The 21,103-nt window shown below is 31.4% G+C and overlaps 1 protein-coding gene across 32 annotated transcripts in view; it reads left to right on the forward strand.

The window, feature by feature from the left end:
- Positions 1–21,103, forward strand: part of LOC143222229 (uncharacterized) — a 186,855-nt gene that overhangs the window by 61,365 nt on the left and 104,387 nt on the right. For 8 of the 32 annotated variants that reach the window (XM_076448414.1, XM_076448415.1, XM_076448423.1 and 5 more), the window contains exon 6: positions 14,754–14,825. The exons of 3 other annotated variants lie outside the window; for them this stretch is intronic. In XM_076448414.1, coding sequence (XP_076304529.1) covers positions 14,754–14,825 — 72 coding nt within the window. Of the gene's footprint in view, positions 1–12,325; positions 12,683–14,353; positions 14,826–21,103 lie in introns of those variants that run through there. 21 more of the 32 variants (XM_076448430.1, XM_076448434.1, XM_076448427.1 and 18 more) reach the window with 8 other exon arrangements.

The following is a 21,103-nucleotide window of genomic DNA, read 5'->3' on the forward strand; positions in this document are numbered from 1 at the left end:
CATCTATAAAATGTACACCATATAGTTTACTGTTTCCTTGAGTAGTTATTACAGCTTTCTCGTGTATCTCACATTTCCTTTAAATGTTGGCATGCTTTTGTTTTGTTAATCGCTGTTGTATGTAATACTTTTTTAAAAATCATTTGATATATGTAGGTGTTAAATGAAACTGTCGATACTTGGTGGTATTCCGTAATTACAGAATTCACGAAAAACAGTCTCCCAGTGGCATAGAACTATGTCTGCGGACTTACAATGCAAGAATCCAGGATAGTGATACCCGTGGAAGGCAGAGTACAGATAGCCAATTGTGTTTAACTTAAAAAACAAGTTAAGAATTATAAGAAGATGTATCATTTTTGAAACGTACAATTGCTTTGTTTTTCCTTAATTCTGTTACTTGACTATTTTCGTGAATGGTTTATCTTGCCAGCCTCGTTTATCTGACTTAAATGCACGAGGTGTATTATTACAAAGGATTAACCATACTTTGTAAGAACCGTTTACATATGCTAATACAGTGGTTTATTTGCTATAGATACAAGCTTTAGCAACATGCTTAGCATCTGTTGGTTCATGGCAAATACTCAAATATTTGGCAGTATAATGTCTTCATAGACGTAGAGTTTGTCAAAGCGCTTTCTGAAAACAATTATTCATGCATTGAAATTGATAATCTATGTAGAGCCAAAGAACAAATTTAAGAAAAAAAGAAAGTATTCAGTATCCTTCATAGAAGAATAAACAATTTGCATATCTGAGCATTTAGGAAAGCCAAAAAATTAACATTACACCCTAAGACACTTAGGAGTGACACCTTTATCTGAAAATTGAAAACTGTGGTTGTGAAAGAGAAGATCCTGAACAAGAAAACCTTTTGGTGAAACTGAATACATTCCTGGTGCTACTGTGAAGATTATAAACATGAATATGTAGTTGATCAAATCTTACAATCCAGAAATTCTCTAACTTCTTTCTACACATCGAAACTAATGGCATTCTCGCTAAAGTAATGATAAAATAAACCGAAATTATAGCACTTTTCTTCATTCACACATCTGTTAGATCCCTGTTAAAAATTCCCCAAGTGTGCTCGGCAGCATGATTGATCACAAATTTATTGGTGTGGTAAGAGCTTCTTCATTCTCTGAAAGTCGTGGTATACTTTAATAATGACAACCTGTTGTATAAAAACTTCTTAATCGGATTCAGGTAACGGTGAGCGTATCTTCTCTAGGAAAGTGCACTGCTTGAGTTGTCTCAAATACTGGTGTCGTTTATAATAGTTGATATTACAGACAAATAAAGAACAGTGTATCAAAACAAGTACTGGTGTCGTTCAAGATTGTCAATTTTATAGACAAACAAATAACGGAGTATAGAAGAAATAAATATTGGTTTCGTTCAAGATAGTTGATTTTACAGACACACAAAGAACAGTATATACAAATAACTACTGAATAGTTGTATTGATAAAGAACATAATACTGCACATTCGTATTGATGCCCAGAAACGAATATTAAAAGGGTATCATGAGCATATAAAACGAACGTATATGAGACAAATCTTAACTAGTTTGGACAAAAATATATGAATCGGCTCGTATAGTTTAATAAACGTGCCTTTTACGATTTGGGTGATTTCCAATATTTATACCATAAGGGTTTTTATTAATATTGTACACGTGTAGGGCTTGTAAGTAATGTAAATTAAGCTTTTACCATCTCACCCTAACTATTTAATCATTAACGAACTTTTCCAGAATCACGTCTTTTGAAAGTCTTGAAAACTAAGGCGCAGGGGGCTTTTGAACTAAACAATGACCAAACCTGAATAAAGTAACAAGTGGCAGGTGCATCGATTTGGATTTCATAACTGTCCAATTATTTTTTCTGAAGTTTTTAAGTATCGTAATAAACAGACTATAATGAAAATGATAATAGCAAATTGATGTTTTTCACATTATCTCCACCTTTGACACCTGTATATTACTCTTCACTGCGTAACACTTCTGTTTAGCAGAAAGTACACTTACTTTTCGCAGTTTGTAGGTGCTTTAATTAAATATGGTTACATTATGGTATTATCTTTAAACAAATAATAATAAATGTAGCTTGTGAATCACCACCTGCTAAATAACAGTAAAAATAAATCATACAAAAAATAGAATGAAGAGTTAACACTAGAAAAACTCTAATTTGAAACTCTGAAGAGTCTAATTATTTATTGGTTTGATTTAAATCAATTAAAGACAGACCTAAGATCAGTGTTAATGAATAAATAATATTAGTCATAAATACCTTTTTCTGTAACTTACAACCAGTAAACATGTAAGTCATTCTTTATTTACTTCACAGTGGCGCAGTGGTATGTCTGCGAACTCACACTGCTACGAATCACGTTTCAATATCCGTGAAAGGCAGAGCACAGATAGCCCATTCTACAACCTTCTACTACAAACACTTTCTATTTCGTACATATTTCCTTTACTTCTTCACTTTCTTATTATTGATTTGTCTGATAAGTGTAGATTGGCACACTATGTGCTAGTTATTTAAAGCTTATAGATGGCGCTCTATATCATTATAAATCTTTAAATTATATTAAGGTCATTCTTATAATTTAATTATCTCAATGAAATAAACATTTTGTTTTACGCCTATTAATTCAGGCTTAAATTTGAATTTCTATTATGTCCAGTTATAAAATAAAACGCCACGAAAACCACAGTGTTTGAAACATATAGCTGAAGGCAGCGAGCAGACGCTAGCTGAAAGTATATTTCTGTTTTATAAATTTCTCATTAATAATAAAAGCAGAGATCATTTAGACAATGTTTATTGTGATTCACAGTATATTTAAACTGCAGTTGATTTTAATGCATAAAAGTTATACAGACTTCTCACGTTGATAACTCCATATAAACAGCCATTGTATAGTGCTATAAAGAAATTATCAACATCTAAAGTCTATACAGTTATATTATGTAGTTAAACAAACACTAATAAGGTAAACAGTATTTTATAACAAACAGAATTTAGATATACAAATAACCACTATCTGATACGCAACCTTATTTATAAACAGCTTAAATCTACACTTATATACGTTCAGAAATCCAGTATCTGTTTGTATATATAAACTATGTTTGATGTACAGTAGGGACTATAAAGATAATGGTTGCTTTAATGTACAATATGTCAAAACAACGGTGATTGCTTTAAATCTACACTATTCGTAGAGACTTTAGATATTGATAATTCCAAATGCTGTATTAGATATTGGCCGTTTATACCTACACGTTCTTTGTATGTAATATATAGTATATAAATATAATGGCTCTTGTAACTTCCTTTTTAATAACTGAACATTAATTACTTGCAACGCATAAGATATCAGGACAGTTGTTTTAATGTATGGTATACTTAAAGTGGATGTTAATATAGTACACTGTATCTAGATGATAGTGCGTTGTAAAAGTTACAATTTAAGGTGTCCTTAGAATGCACCTAAATAAAATACAATATCTAAGTGATAGTGAGCTTAATAGTACAATGTACGGTATACTTAGAGTGACTGTTAATATAATACACAGTATCTTAAGAGTTGCAATGTTTAGCATACTTAAAGTGGATGTTAATATAGTAAAGAGTATTTAAGTAGTTACACTGTCGAATAAACTTAGAGTAAAGGTTAATGTACTACAGTATATATAGATGATACTATATTTTAATAGCTGCAATGTACAGTACACTTAAAGCAGGTATTACTATAGTACAGTGTAACTAGGTGATAGTATGTTGTAGTAATTAGATTATAAGGTATACTTAGAGTGGATGTTATAATAGTACAGTGTATGTAAGGTTCAGTAACTAGAATATCATACAACTAGATAGTAGTAATTTGTATTGCGTGGTGGGTACTACTTAGTCATCTCTGATGTAATTATCCTAATGATTAAATTAATGTTTTGTATTTAACTATATCTCATGATATTTGTGTTGAAAAGAAGAACCTGCATTTTGCAATTTAGTCTGGTTTTTAGAGTTGTGTTATTTATATTGTAAAGTATGATGAATGTTTTTAGTAATAATAATAATATATATATGAATGAGGCTATGGTAGGAACAATCATTTAAATTGTTCAATACAAGCCAAGCAACATACATTCTGATCCCTAATCTAAAACTTAGATGTTTTTGATCAAATACAAAAGTGCATTTATAAATATTTGTAGATATGTTGTGCTGTGCTAAAAATAATTACTTATATTTTACAACAATTGCAAGTGTTTTTAATAAATAAATTATTTTTTTATGGTATCTGCAGGTGTTCATGGTAGAAAGAATTACCTGTATGTTATAACAGAACCTCTTTAATGGTAGAAATTATCTTCACCGTATGATGTGGGCAGGTGTTTTTTATAGATAAAATTGTTTCTATTTTACATTATATGCATGGGATTACCAGTATTCTACTATAAACACCCCTACAATTATCAGACAATTCTTTCTTTCAAAAACGCATTTACATAAGAAAATACAGATAATCTTTCTACTATAAACATGTGTACATATAGAAATGTTTATAAGAGTTTATGATAGAATTATCTATATTTTAACATATGTAGGGGTGTTTATGGTAGAATACTGATAATTCCATGCATATGTTAAAATATAGATAATTCTATCATAAACTCTTATAAACATTTCTATACGTACATGTGTTTATAGTAGAAAAGATTATCTGTATTTTCTTAGGTAAATGTGTTTTTGAAAGAAAGAATTGTCTGATAATTGTCTTTTGAACAGGTGCGTGTGGTATAAAGGATTATCCATAATTTAGTTTATTTGCAAAGTTGTGGTGGAAGGTATCTTCAGTATATTTTATATGTTCAAGTGTTTTTGGAAAATTAAAATTGTTTGTATTGTCATATATATATATGAAGATGTTTATGGCAGAAAGGACTATTTGTATTTTATAATATATGAAATGTATAATATTTAATATAGTTTACAATAATTGCAAGTCTTGTTGGTAAAATATATGTATATTAGAATAAGCACAGATTATTTTAGTAAAACTGTATTTTACTTATGTATATTTATTTATGGTAGAAAATGTTATCATGTGTATATGGTAGAAAATGTTATACATGTATAGCAGTATGTACAGTTGATTTTCATTGTCATATTATCTATTTCTTACATCATTTAAGAATCTAGTAGTAAAAATAATTATACAAAGTTTATAATGTGTATGTTTATGTTGGAAAGTAATATCTTACTTTTGCAATAATTACATTTGTTTGTGATTGGTATATGTACTTTAAGTTGTGTATAGCTACTTTGCTAGAAATTACATTCCATGTTAAAATATGTCCAAATCATTCTAGCAGAAAATATTTTCTGTATTTTACAATATGAGAAAATGCTTTGGATAGAAATGGATATCTGTTTTTTATAATACACACAAAAAAACTCCCAAATATGTACATGGCAAAAAGAATTATAATTTTAGAATATGTACAGGGATTATCTGTATTTTACAATATGTAGGTTTATAGTAGAAAGTATTATTTACATTTACACAATAAGTGCAGATTTTTGGTAGAAATTATTATCTTTATCTACAATGTAAGCAAGTTTATGCTAGAAATTATTATCTTTATCTAGAACATAAGCAAGTTTATGGTAAAAATGATTATCTTTATCTACAACATAAGCAAGTTTATAGTAAAAATGATTATCTTTTTCTACAACATAAGCAAGTTTATAGTAAAAATGATTATCTTTATGTACAACATAAGCAAGTTTATAGTAAAAATAATTATCAATTTATAAAATGTACAAGTTTATAGTAAAAATGATTATAAATTTACAATATGTGCAGGTAAAAGGATTATCTATATCATACAGCATGTGTACAGGTTTATGGTAAAAAGTATTGTTTGTATTTTACAATGTGTGCAGAAGTTTTTTGTGGAGTAGTATATCTGTATTTCTAGATTTTATATATTACATTTCATAATATATATATCCATGTACATGGGGTAGTATAATTTAATTTGGGCTTTAATTCTCTACCAGCAATAACAAATATTTTTATTTTACAAACTAGTTTCTTTTTGTTGATGTATGCCCAATGAATATTTCGTTTAAAAACAAATCTTGATGTTATTCTATTTGTGCATAAATAGGCATTACTAAGCTTTGTTTACCATGATATTATGAAACAGTTAAAATACATGCTGTATTTGATGGAGCATAAACACAATAGAACGCTAGATATTTTGTTCTTCAGAAGTATCTTAAAATAGAGGTGTAAAGATAGCGTGTGGCTTGAAGGTTAGCGTGCGATTATGAAACTGAGGATTTGTGGTTTGTGACTCGTTATCGAAAAATAGTTTTTTGCAATTTGGGACCGTGGGTGCACTATGCAATTGGCAGTCATTTCTCACAAGTCGATCAGATATGAGTAGATTTGGCAGTAAGTGATGTTGGATACCTGCCCTCCCTATAGTTCAGTTTTCAAAGTGTTGTTGGTCGCGACCTTCTGATGAGTTTCAAGTTGTAACGGTTTGAGTTGTAGAATAATTGAGATAGATTAAAATATAAACATATATTTATTTTAAAATATTTTATAGTATAATAATCCTAAACTGTTTTTAAACAAACAAAACAGAAGTGCACTACTCGATCTTATTAGAACAGTTTGTCAGAAACTAACACGCAGCTACTCAGGTCGGTCGCTTACCAGAAAACCATTAATCTGGTTTATATCTTCAAAATTAAGGACGACTAAGCGTGGAGAGGCATTACGAAGTTTTGAATAAAATTCTATACAAACAAAAAATAAACGTTTATACGTTCTATTAAAATAACATATGCATTTTATCCAACTAGTAAAAAAAACTACTTTGTTTGCTTTTTGAAAAATTTGTGAGGCCTAACTGTGCCTACATGATGTAGGTCTTCAAGAACTATTATCTTGTCATAGACTTCGTGAGAACTCCTGTAATCAATGGAAGCGAAGGTTTGAGGGTCAGAGTTGAGTATACTTGGTCGTTTTTGAGAGTGACACACGTACAGATTTTCTCGTTCGGTATGCTCAGTCCGGCATCCGTAAGGTTTCAAAGTGCTAAATACTCAGGATCTAGTCAAACTGGTTTATAGAGGGCCTCTTTGAATTATTTACTAACATTTAGTGGGGCTCCATTGTCTGTTTTATTGTCTTCAGTGATGACGAGAAACCCACTTGTTGAGAAATTTATATGCAAAAACGGCTCGTTTGGGCTGAGAAAACACTTTTACATAGAAGAGCGAACAACGTGACGATGACCGAAAAACGAGCCGTTTTTGCATATAAATGTTTTATTGTCTTGTTTAAACGCAAACACGTGTGGTCCACAGATAGAGCTATATTTATAACTAATGGAAATAAATGTGTAGAAGTGGGATGGTTTGGTGTCTTACTTTGTGTCGTCTTAAAGGTAAGATCAAACCTCGTAATAGGATAAAATGATAAAAAAAAAATCGAAAGGAAGTGGTAAATTACGGTTTCGTTTCTTTCTCTTTTTTTTTTGATGACAATGTTGCTTTGCCTACTGCGAATTAGAATATAAATTGAACAATCGTGATTTTGTTTATTGAGGGTAATAGTTCGAGAAATATAAATTGAACAATCGTGATTTTGTTTATTGAGGGTTATAGTTCGAGAAATAGTATATTATTCAGTGCTCCATCTCCACTTGTATATTTTATAGAAATTTGTGATTTTTGACTACCGTTCAAGATAGATACAGATACTTTGAGAACTCGCTTTTTATATTATTGACCCTATGGTTACTACAGGCTTTTTAGTGGGAGTGGTGGGGAGGGCATTGCATAGTAGTTCCATGTTCACAGCTTTGTGCTGTGGCGACTTTACGTTAAGTCAATAAATTTCATTTTCAATTATATCTTGATGGTTATGTTCAAAAATCTACTGAATATTAGTAGTTGCTGTTTTAAAGGATACGACAACTCGACAGTTTTGGATTTTAAATAATATAACAGCTCCAAAGATGGCATTTGGTACTATAACTCCCTAACTGTTGTTTTAAAGAATGCTGCATTTGACAGTCGGTACTAAGTACTATAACTTTCTAGTTGATGTTTTAAAGGAAACTACAGTTCGACAGGTGGTACTTAAATACAATAACTACATAGTTGTTGTTTTAAAGAATACTGTAGTTCAGTAGCTAGCATTTAGTACTATAACTACATAGCTGTTATTTTCACACCTGCCATTTTATTTATGTCGTCCAGTAACATAAATCGGCTGTGAACCGTATAGCTCAAACCAGTGATTCCAAAAGCTTTTGCACATATGGCACATTTTACACTAATTATGAGTGTGCAGAAATGTATTTGAGAATACATATGTCCTGCACGTGACATCCTCCTACACCACGCGCACACAACAACAGCACAAATATTTTCGCCAGTTATAATCTATTGATATTTAGTTTACACGACAACTTACTTAATGTAAGTTAATACGAGTTTCGTTATAGAGTATGCTTGTTGGATTTTTACAAAGAAAAATACTTAAGAACGAAATAATATTAAATTGTCCTTGCTTTAAAATTCGTGATGAATCTAAGAATAATTATTTTTAAAATGAACTCTTTCATCAGCACGTTTCGGAGCTTATAATACTAAAATTAGAGATGTGATCCCTGTAATAGGCATAGCACATATGTTTGTGCTACGACTACCTTAAGGTAGCCATGCCTCATCGTCTAATTAGTGACGCGCATGAAAGGATTAACGAAATTCCTACTGTCCCTGTCTATAGCTAGCGAGCGAAACCGCAGCCAATAGGGACGGCACTAAGATGGGTTTTCGCACAGTGTATGAGGACATATGTCTTTGCGATTAACAGTAAATTACTTTAAAAATATAATACAGTATCACATAAAAGCAGTGTAACGATCTCTTGTGAAATCGGCAGAAGCGCGATGACGTATTATTGATGAAGCGTATTATTATTGAAATGGCGAGATGTCGGGGGTGGCTTAAGTACAGTTCAAGATCAAAAAAGAAATTTTATGTGGGTGGGATGTTATCTTATTAAATTTGTGCTTCATCAACTGGGTTCATTGAACATTAGATAATTATTTTATGAAACAGTTGTCTGATGTCTTTTGTTTTTTATATTAATGTAACTCAGTCTTGGTTGCATGTGTCATATCTTAGATATAATATATAATGGTTATTAAAGGTTCACTAGAAGAACTAAGTGGCGTGACGAGTTTCTATATTGAGAGCCGGAGTTCAGTATTTAATAAAGCTATTTGATGTTTTGCCTAACTGCTTTGTATACAATTTATCGTGTAAATTATAAAAACAAACTGCCATCATCAGCGCTATGTCAATTTGTTATCATATATCCATTTTTTCAAGTATCAGCAATATAATGGAAGAAGCTCATCTGTTTATATTTCTGTCTATCGTTTTTAACAGCATAAGAATGGAATGGAAGCTGTGTGCTGTACCACATTATTCGAATTAGGAACATGTATTTAACTTTTTATTATGTAAAATGCATTAACTTAGTCATCCTAGATTTTATTAAAACGTTCTCACAGGTACATGAACATAATCGAAATGGAATGCAAATTTATTAATAGCTTTAGGTCTGGAACAGTTTGGACTTTTAACGTTTTAATTAAGTTATTTTATACTCACATTGACATGATAATGTTCGCTTAATATACCCTAAAAGGGAATATAACGAGTTTAAGACAGTGGCTCTCCAGTTACGTAGGTTATTAAGGTTTGAGAGAATAGAGGTTATATAAAAGTTAGTAAAATTACTGCTTGTAAAAGTCTCAATAATAGATCATATACCGTTGAGAACCTTTTGCAGTATCTGGAACTTGAACAGAAGGCTAATTGGAAAGGCAATCTAACGTGACAAACATTTAGTTCTTATAGGACTGTAAAAGTGTCGAGAATCATCTTTGTAACAAATCTGCAGTTACTTTTCTGCATACAATGCAGTCACATATAAAGGAGAACCATCTGTAAGGTGTATTATGCAACATGTTCTCCACGAAAACGAGGACTTTTGAGTGTTGGTATACAAATGTCATAGATAACCTCGTAGCGCTTTTCAAACAACCGCTGCCTCGAGGAATATCAGTAAATATTGAATTCAAAGACAATAGGCCCAGCATGGCCAGGTGGTTAAGGCTCTCGACTCGTAATCTGAGGTCGCGGGTTCGAATTCTCGTCGCACCAAAAATACTCGCCCTTTCAGCCGTGGGGGCGTTATAATTTTACGGGCAATCCCACTATTCGATGGTAAAAGTGTAGCCCAAGAGTTGGCGGTGGGTGGTAATAACTAGCTGCCCTCTCTCTAGTCTTACACTGCTAAATTATGGACGACTAGCGCAGATAGCCCTCGTGTAGCTTTGCGCGAAATTCAAAAATAAACCAAGGAAATCATCACAAGGACTCTAAGTATGATATTTTAGGCAGTGTGGTATATATGCACAACACTATAAACATCACTGTTGTCAGAATAAATGAAAGCATTTACGTACTGTATCCGAATGACCTTGGATATATGCTTATCACGATTACTATTAACATATTAATATTAAAGTGTTTTCTCGTGTAAACATTTGACTTAATATTATTATTATATGCAGTTTCGTAATTATTCACATGCATTTAAACATTGTAGTCTTATATAATTACATTAATTTTGCAACCTTAAGAAGTCTGAAGTTCAATAATTTTGGAGCTTCAACATATTCAAGTCGTGCAATATCTGACTATCATAAAACTTGACAATAGCCAAGTTGCGTAGTCTCTGTCTTAAGGATTTCATGTTCAGAATACACCTCTCCTCACTGATAGATTTCCGTAATCTATCTAGTGTATGAGAACAAGGTTTTCCAGTGTTCGTTTCAACAGTCGGATCGCATATCAATCCATAGGTTCTGCATGTTTTTGTATGGAATAGCATGATTAATCGTTCAACTTTCCATCTATTTGAGGTATGCAACGGTCAAACTGACGTGTCATAGCAGCAACTTATATATTCATAACTTTTATCACTTTTTTATACGAAGAACCTTCATAATTATCTTGCACACTGTTGTCTTTGACACGTGAATGGTTTTTCCACTAACCTTTGTCTTCGTGGATTCTCATCTGTTACAAAACGTCGAACCACGCCTTACTTACTGTGACTAAAGTACGGCTTTTTTTCAGGTCTCTTTTTGGTTGTTAATTCACATTTTTTTATTTTCCAATACCATTAAGTATAAGGGTAATCCCCGTTTTGGAAACTCCAAATTCCCAATCTGAACAGATCTCTCTAATCTGAATGTAGAAATATTTTGGATCTGAATGGCTGTTACATACCTTTCCCAAAAGCGATGACTTTCCAGTAGCATCCCAATATTTATGAAATGCCAAAATATAGTTTCATACATTCTATTTCACCTTGACTTTAAATTGGCTGTGGTTGATATATGAATTGCTGATTCGTATAATGAAAATCGTTTTAAGATAAAATACTCAACCCTCTAAAGTAGGTTGGATGTTTCTAAACAAAAATGCTCAAAGGTCAGAGTTTGTTTGTTTGTTTGTTTGTTTTTTGAAATTTCGCACAAAGCTACTCGAGGGCTATCTGTGCTAGCCGTCCCTAATTTAGCAGTGTAAGACTAGAGGGAAGGCAGCTAGTCATCACCACCCACCGCCAACTCTTGGGCTACTCTTTTACCAACGAAAAGTGGGATTGACCGTGACATTATAACGCCCCCACGGCTGGGAGGGCGAGCATGTTTTGGCGCGACTCGGGCGCGAACCCGCGACCCTCAGATTACGAAGCGCACGCCTTAACGCGCTAGGCCATGCCAGAAAGGTCAGAGACCATGAGCTCTAGAGAATGAAAGTTTATTACTTATCATTGAAATTCCATTCAAGGAAACATTGATACATAATAATTTCACATATAAGACATAAATAAAGCTTTATCCAAGTAGTAAAGTGAATTGGTCTTATAAGTTCTGTATTCTGCTTAATACGTCTTACTATATCTCTACTCATAGAGTTGATCCTCAGCATCGTTTGAATAAAAATTATCTAGGCCATGAAAAAGTAATTTTTTGTATTTTTTTCCAAGTTTTTTAAAATTGTTTTCTGCTAATTAGTTGATGCGTAACATTGCTTTAGTGAAATATGATCTTTCACAACGTTATGAATTTTTTCTTGATTTTGTTTGCATATTTTCTATTTAAGCTGATGTTTGTAATACGTAAATATTTCAAGGGAAAACATTTCACGTTACAGAGTAACACGAAGCCGTCAGCTTCAAATTGCTGGTTGGTTCTAAAAAGAATGTCCCTGCCCAACATTTAGGTGGGCGGTTACAACTGGTCTAGCCATCTTTTGAGCGCCTCGTGAGGTGATCTCACAAAACAGGCTTTAGCACAAGAGCACGCGTATCTCAAGGCGTAGTGAGAAAGTTACTTTTCGAGTCCTCAGCGAGCTTGCCCGCGAAACTTCAGACACTTCTCAACTCCTGGGTTATGACTAACGTGTCTGACTGGGGAACATAAAACTCTGTGGTAAAGTAATGTTTCATTTTTAATGGGCGACTGCTATAAATATCTGGATAGTATGTATTATTTATTTGTTTCGTACCATTTTTTTCATAATTACGTTCCATTTGCTTTGCTGCTTATTCAGTTTTGACCAGATTGTACTTTGTGTTCAGCGTTATTTCAATTTGCACTTTTAATTTATCACTGGAGTCACTCGCACTTTTTGCTTTTGTATCCCTCAAAGGCTTATGAATTTCAGTGTAAAAACAAAAGGCAAGACTTTGTCATTAACTTTGTAAACAGCAGTTTAGGTAGAACTGGAAGCTATAGAACTGTTTCCTTCCGTCTCCTTTCGTGTAGTTTAAATAAACTGTTACAACTATTGTTTTCATGTTATTTAGTGGTACATAATTCACAACCTTAAGCCATTTTCCAAAGTTAAATATCGTATTCTGAATTATTAATTATCATTAACTTTAGTTTACTTATCTATCTTTTTATACTTTGAACTTACTGTGAAGTTCTTGCGATGTTTATCACTATTCTTCACCACCATCAATAGTAACAGGTTTTCATATTGACTGACTCTGCATAAAATCTTCCATTACATATATTTTTAAAACTAACAATTGACACATTCCAGATCAACATAGTCCCTAAGTTTAATTAGTATACATTACTTTAACTATTTGTATATTAATCGAAAAACTTCCTGAAACATTTGATTAATTGTTTAACAAGTTTTACATACTTTTGCACAATTCATTTCGCATTTACTTAATTTTTTGCGTTATCAGCTCATAACTTTATTTTTAAAGGCTTAAAAATGTTAATTATTAATTTAACGAGGCACTAATTTAATTCTTATAGGCGTTTCACACTAGATTGCTATGCGTTGTTAATCTTTTAATGTTTTTGATATATAGCTTTAAAAATGTAAAGCTATTGGTTCAAAGTTTAGATGTTTTACATTATCGATTCATATCTTCCTTCTACACTACTAATATGCAAGGAAAGTTGTGCAATTATCACAGTCACTAACGATTTAAAAATTTTTCTGGATATTTTAAATTGTTAATTCATAACTCTTACTTCTACATTGTTAATTTAATTCTTATATGCATTGTGTTTAAGTATGATTCATAAGTCACTCTGAAATGTTGTAAGCGTCTTTAGATGTTTGATAATGGAAATATATAAATTTCTATAAGATGATAAATTTACATTGCAAAAATATATCTTTTTAAAATTTATATTGAGATTTTCAGTTTTCTAAAATGCTTATTTCTGATTTGTTTTTAATCTTTGTTAATCATTTATAAAAATTCTAAGGCATTCTACATTATTTCTTTGTAAAGCTTTTTATAATGTTAATTTTATAGACTCTGAGACGTTTTTCTTAAAGCCTTGTCAGACGTTGTTAAGTAAGCAAGCTTAGTTGTTGTTTTTCCCATCAATTCATAAGAATGAGTCATGAAGTTCTCTATCATTATTTTTGTCTTTCTTCAACGATCATATTCGTTATTTTAACTTCCTTCAACATGAACCATATCCTGTTTATTGTGTAAAGTAGTCTACTTTCAGGTCTTGTTAGGAAGTTCAAACATGGTTTATTATACTTACTCTATGAACGTAACTTTTATTACAAAATTGTCCATACAAGCAATCAAATATTCAGTTAAAAGGATGTTTTTGATTGTTGTTGTTTTTTCTGTTCAATATCGTCTGACGATTCCTACTTTTAGGGATTTTTTAGCCCGTCCTCTCAAAATCTCTGTTACCTGTTTAAAGTATCGGCGGTGAATTACTATACATTTTCGAGAAACAAGTGGATTTTAGCAACCTCTGCAGAACAGATTTGCCTGTCGAATTTTTTTTGCAAAGAAAAGACAACTTGACAAGTGCTCCGGAAAATATCGTCTGGCCTTATGCTATCAGCAACTCTAGTTGAGAATAACTAACGAAAAACTGGTCACGTAAGATACAAACAACATAGCCTGAAACTATCACCTGAGGTTCATTTAAACTTTTGCCAACACTTCTGGTGCCATGCGTCTAGTTCAGAGTATTTTACAAGGGACGCCTGCAGCCACAAGTTTAGGTTTACGCCTCACATACTCATTATTATTTTTAATTGCACTGAAGGGGGCGTTGCAAGAATTCAGACTGAACAGCAATCCCTACCTGGCAGAAGTTTATTGTCAAGAAATTTTTGAGGTAAGTCTTCAAAAACTAAAAAATATAGAAAACTAGATTTTATTTGGGTTTGTTTATTTATTTCTAAACAATGAAGTATCATGATGTGAGTATCATGATGTACGACAATCAGAAATCAGGTTTCTACTTCAAATATTGATATTAGAATACTTAACCGCAGTGCTTACTACTTCCTTTGGGCTTATTTCTCTAACTGTGAAAAGATGATGCTTAGTGCTAATTATTTCTCTACTTGTTAACCTACTTTTCACAGAGATAAAATAATAAATGATGTTACCACACCACAAATGAAATATTAAATAGTTTATATTTCTAGTAGACAGGGTTTACACAATTGCGATGTTTTATAAGCTCGGGTAAAACCTCATATCCTATCGGTATCTTCTACAGTAAAACCTGTCTAAGGCAGAATCGCACGGGACAGAGTAAAATTTCCAGCTTAAGCAGATTTTCCGGCTTAGAGAGTGAACATGCATTTCCTTAAATATATATAATTTTTGAGCGGAACATTGCACTTGCTTTACTTAAAGGAAGTAAGACGTTTGTGAATAAAATTATTATACAAGTTACGCTATATTTATTAGATTAAGAACAAAAATAGATATTCAAAATATACATAAGTACACAAAATCTTAATCAAATTTATTTGAAGAAAGTGTCCAATTTTAACTGTTTCGGGTTTTTTAATGGGATTTCTTATACGGTTAAAAGAGAACGCTAATCCTACAGCCTTTTCATGAAGTTCATTTTCCTCCATTTTTGCATACAATTTGATAGCGTTAATATAACTTAACACTTGCGATAGAGTAGGAATTTCTATTTCCTCACTATCTTTTGCATTTTGTTCATCTTCTGAATCTCTCACACTGTTACCATCTTGTGATTCTTTTATAAATTTTAAATCAATTTCACCTGTTTCTGTTAAAACATTCTTGTCAACATTCACAAAACTTTCCGCGTTCACAGAATCATCTGCATCAATCTTTTCAATCAGGGTTTGGATTTTACTAGAATCATCATAACAAACAACTTTTAAAAAATGAGGGTATTAAGTAAATTTTCCCTAAATTTTTAAAGTTAGTTTATACAAGTCATGAACCTAATTTAACTGCAAAAATAATGACGACAGAAAAAAAGAACAAAATATATTTAACCAATACTTACTATAACAAAATGCCCGATAATTTATTAATATTTAAACAAGAATTTATTAACATTTAAAGAAATTATTAATTAAATAAGAAATTAATATTTAATCGAAAACTTATGCCGCTTTACTCAGGTTTTAATCCTACTTGTTGAGAGATGAGGTAGGTGAAAGATAGTTTTCCGTCAGCGTTACGCAGGTTCTGCCATACAGAGGGCCTTTTATAAGAAAAATCTTAAGATAATACTGCAAAATTTTGATATTTCCAGCTTGTACAGATTTTACTGTTGTTGTTGTTTTGAATTAAGCACAAAGCTACACAATGGGCTATCTGTGCTCTGCCCACCACGGGTATCGAAACCCGCTTTTTATCGTTGTAAGTCCGCAGACATACCGCTGAGCTACTGGGAGGGCGGTTTTACTGCAATACTGCTCTTATTGTGTTGTCTGTAATGAACCTTATATGATAATTGATTTGAAAGTCAGATATGTAGAACATACGTATGTATGTCCATACGCAACCATACTTTTGTTTCAGAAATTATCTAATTTTTTCCCGACTAACATTCAATAAAACTCACCAAGTGTTGCTGGTCAATTTTTAATTTTTTCACTTAAAAAATTAATGAAACTTTTTAAGAAGATAATAACCGTGGAAATGTAAAGACTTAATATATGCACAACAGTACATACTCATAGTTATACAAGCATAATATACGTATACAATCTACATATACACACACGCAGCAACAAGAGCAAAAACTTGTATTATCTACATTTACGGTATTCTGTTAGGTAATCATGCTGTAACATGACTATAAGCTGTAAACTCAGCATAATTCAATTGGAATAAAGTGATCAAAAATGAGGTTAGATTTAGAAAACACTGTGATAATTCGGATGCTTGTTACATTCCTTGAAAGTATGTGCTTGAAATACTTAACTAACACACACACAATACTAGTCCCTGCTTTTGTTAATTAATACATAAAGTTGTATTACTCGGGAACTTTTGCTGTACTTGGACTGAGTTCAAAAGAGGGACATTGACTTCACTACTACATCCTTATGTTGTTGGTTGTACGGAGTGAAAAATGATCACATGGTTGGTGTATGACCTCGTCTTGGTTAACATTTTGAGTCACGATGTGTTTACAGTTACGGTACAACGTCTAGAAGTATAAAATATCATATTAAGACAAGATTTGTACTTCTAAGCTAGAACCTGAACAGTTGTTTCATACCTTTTTATTACATTTCATGGTATCGAATATGATATTGAACATGTAGATGATCTAAAGGTAGTTTGTTTATAGTTGTTACATACGGCTGGCTGTCTGCCCACTAGTTAATACCAGCCAAGATGGTAAAGGAGATGCATGCTTTCTTTTTATCAATACTTACGGGTCATAATAAAAAAATTCAAATATAAACCATATCTTTTACAAAAAGATTTATCCTACGCTTGAAAAATGCTGTAGGGTTTTATTCGTATAGCAATTGAGAAAATTAAGTCAGCGCCAAAATATTTTATCTTTTATGCTGAAATGTTCACATAAATCTTCAATTGTTGTAAAAATTTCATAAAACAAGTGCATAAAAGTAAGACAAAAAAAAAAAGAAAATGAGAGAAGACAAAATACGTTTGAAACCCACCTCAATCAACAAAAACCAGAAGCAAGAAGTGTTTGTTTCTGTTTAGTGCAAAATTTAACGATGGGCTATCTGCGTTCTGGCTGCCTTGGAAATTCAAACCTCGGATTTCACGACTTAAATCCATAAACTAGGGAAAGGGAGGAATTATAAGCAAGAATACATGTGCAAAGAGTGTGTTTATATTTTTTTATGTAATTTGATTAATTATATATGGTAAGTAATAAAGGAATTTTTATGTGTCTTAAGCAAGGCTTAACTATTTAAAAAATTTTTTTCACAACTTCAGACTATTGAACAAAAAATGTGAATTTAAAGCTATCGTTAATCTGAATGACACAGCTGTTACTAGTAATTTATCATTGGTAATAACATTCAACATATTTAATAGAAATAATTTAGAATATATGTCCTTTCCACATATAAATAGTTTTAGCGTTTAAATTTGCTACATTCATGTGATTGTGCAGTGTTTTAGTAGGATACACTTCATACATCTATGTACAAATACTCTATTTTAATAGGATATAATTGTTACATGCATATAACAATGTCATGCTTTAGTAAAATATACACGTTTTAAAATTACATTGATGAACACGTACAGACTCGTCAAGTCAAAAAGTTGAAATAAAGCTTCATTTTCGGTCTATAAGTTTGGAAGTTACAACCATATACTGTGGTATTACAGTTTCTAGTTTATTAGAATATCATAGTATAGCCAATAATAAATATAGTTTTATTTTTGTTAAAGTTTGACTAACTTGGATGTTATGTAATTGGATTGTCAATACATAAATCCGTAGTTAGAGAAACAGTAATATATAATCACTGTCGACCATAGCATTGATAATAAACTCTAGTTAGTTAGGATATTTTTTTTATCAAATCTCTCTTAATTCGTAAATATCTAAATTAAATTATGTTATATCTAAACAAAATACTTATTAAGTTTTTAAATACATTATAAGTAATATTATCTCAATTAGAATATAAGTTTACTTAAGATATAGTTTAACTGAACATTATTATTTAAATTAAAATGTCAATTATAATTATTAATTTAAAAACACTCTTAGTAGAAGACGCGACATTGAATTTTATGATGATTTTTAAATACGAATATTGTATATAATTTCGCTTACTAACAAAGTAATTCAAAATTATTCCTGGCCCATCTTAATCACAATAACATCAATTGTAATCGTTGCTCGCGTTGCTAGAAAATAGTTATTTGAAGACCGAATTTAATGATAATATATTTTACTTCATATTCTTCTTTTAGGAAAATACCAAAAATTGTTTGTTTAGCTCCTTTATTTGTTCTTTATGGGTATTATTGTGCTTGCAATTTTCAATGATTACTTTAAAGTATAAAATAAAGTGTTTCCTTAGTACAAACTATTTGTTCTGACTACTTTAGGCCTATTGAACAATCAGTTTTCTAGCCGAGATTTGGCATAAGCGAAACAGTTAAATTTACAAGGAATACAATGAAAAACAAAGGATAGGAAAGTATTTTATTCTCCACTGTTAATAATTCTGATATATATAGCAACATGTTTAGGATATATTTTAAATAAAATTATCTTTGTTTTATTCTTTAACAATAAATGATTTGAGAGAGTTGTTTATTTGTAAATATTGAGAATTCAGTGATTAAGTTATAAAGCGTTTCACAAAAAACAACAACAAAAGAAATTTAATATCTCACATCTTAAGATATTCTCATCAGCAGAATGATATATTACCATACAGAAATATTTTTGTCAAATGGGAAGTCATTCTTTAATTCCCTTTATATGTACCAAAGGATTAATTGAAAATATATCTATAGATGCTAAAACTAGGAGTCTCTTGTGAAACAGAGCAAGTTACCCGGCTGTTTCTTAAATAAATATTTATTATCAGCTCTCTGGTAATTTCCTATTATGAAACATAAGAAGTAAAAACAAAAGTCACTTCTTTGGATCTTAGTTTCAATACGTTTCTCAGGCAGTCAAACTGGGTATTCGTCATCTATCTATTTCTGTGGTTAAAATTCAAAACTTTTTTCTCCTCCTTATCAGCAAAATTAAAAATAATTTATAATGATATTTTTTTTAAATTTTGATCTTCAAAGTTTGTTTGTTTTTTTGCACAAAGCTATATCTGTGCTCTGCCCTCACTGGTATCAAAACCCATTTTCAACTTGTATAAGTTCGTAGACATCTCGCTGAGCCACTGGGAAGAGAGCGAGATCTTCAATGTGTTCAGTAGCAGAGGCTTATAGAGAAGAAGGTTTAGTTTGGATCAAGTGATTGGTTATTTTAAATGTTTATTAGCAGTGATTTATAGGGAAGAAAGTTCAGTTTTATTTTAAATGTTCGGTTATTTAAAATGTTTATTAGCGGAGTTTAGAGTGAAATACAGTCTAGTTTAGACGACCGGCTACGTAAATATTTGTACAAAGTAAGTTGACATATTGTAGGTGACATTTTTGTGGTATCCAATTAACAGCAGAGATTTATGACGAATAACTCAGCATATCTTTTTTTGTTTTGTTTTTTAAACAAGGACACGTTGGGCTATCTGCTGTGTCCACCAAGGACAATAAAACCCCGTATTTTATTTAAAAGTCCACAAACTTACCGCTATATCACTGGCGGACACATACTTTTGGAATTGTTTTGTTGTAATGATTGTACCGATTTCTAGTGTAGATTGACAACAAGAAGAGTTTTTTTTTTTCTTTCAGAGGGGACAGGGAGGGGTATAAGTCAAATTGACATGAAAGGCAACTTAAGAATGATCAATGCTTTTTATTATGTATTATAAGTTTTAACTTTTATATCTTATAACTGTTGTTTTACTGATTGGATCTTGGATCACTTGTTTTTTCATGCCCAAGAAAAATCCTTAGTTATGGAATGCTTGTTGAAGGTACGAAAGATAGGCATGTAACCTAATGTTTAAGCGTCCCAGACTGTGAAGTGGCTCGCTTCCCCTTCCTGCAAAAAAAGAGATTCTTACTTTAGGATTTGACGGTCAAATTATTATATTCGATTAGACAATTGCAGTTCAAAATCAGGGTGAGCAAGTAGCCTTTGTCTAGCTTTGCTCGAAAATGTTAAACAAATAAACGTGAAAAGACACATAAGAAGTCTAGCTGATGTTTCTATTCTTGATTTTTTGAGACATCTGTCTTTGTTAACCAAAAGGTCACATAAGAAGGTCGACACGTTGTCTATACTTTATTTTAATTAAAATTTTAATACCCATATCAGCTGTTTTGAGAATACATTTTTACTTCAAATGGGTTTCTTGTCATCACGAATAACGTGCCTTTAGCTGGAACACTACAACCTATCATATAAGGAAATGCACAGCCCGTCTGTTTTATGTACGATATATCGGTATTTTATCAATTAGTATTTCTTGGTGTTTCTCATGTATATAGGATTGACTTTTATTGTCCTATTGTTTACTTTACATACAA

Source organism: Tachypleus tridentatus, chromosome 8 (genome assembly GCF_004210375.1).
Source record: "Tachypleus tridentatus isolate NWPU-2018 chromosome 8, ASM421037v1, whole genome shotgun sequence".
In the NCBI taxonomy this organism is placed as follows: domain Eukaryota; kingdom Metazoa; phylum Arthropoda; class Merostomata; order Xiphosura; family Limulidae; genus Tachypleus; species Tachypleus tridentatus.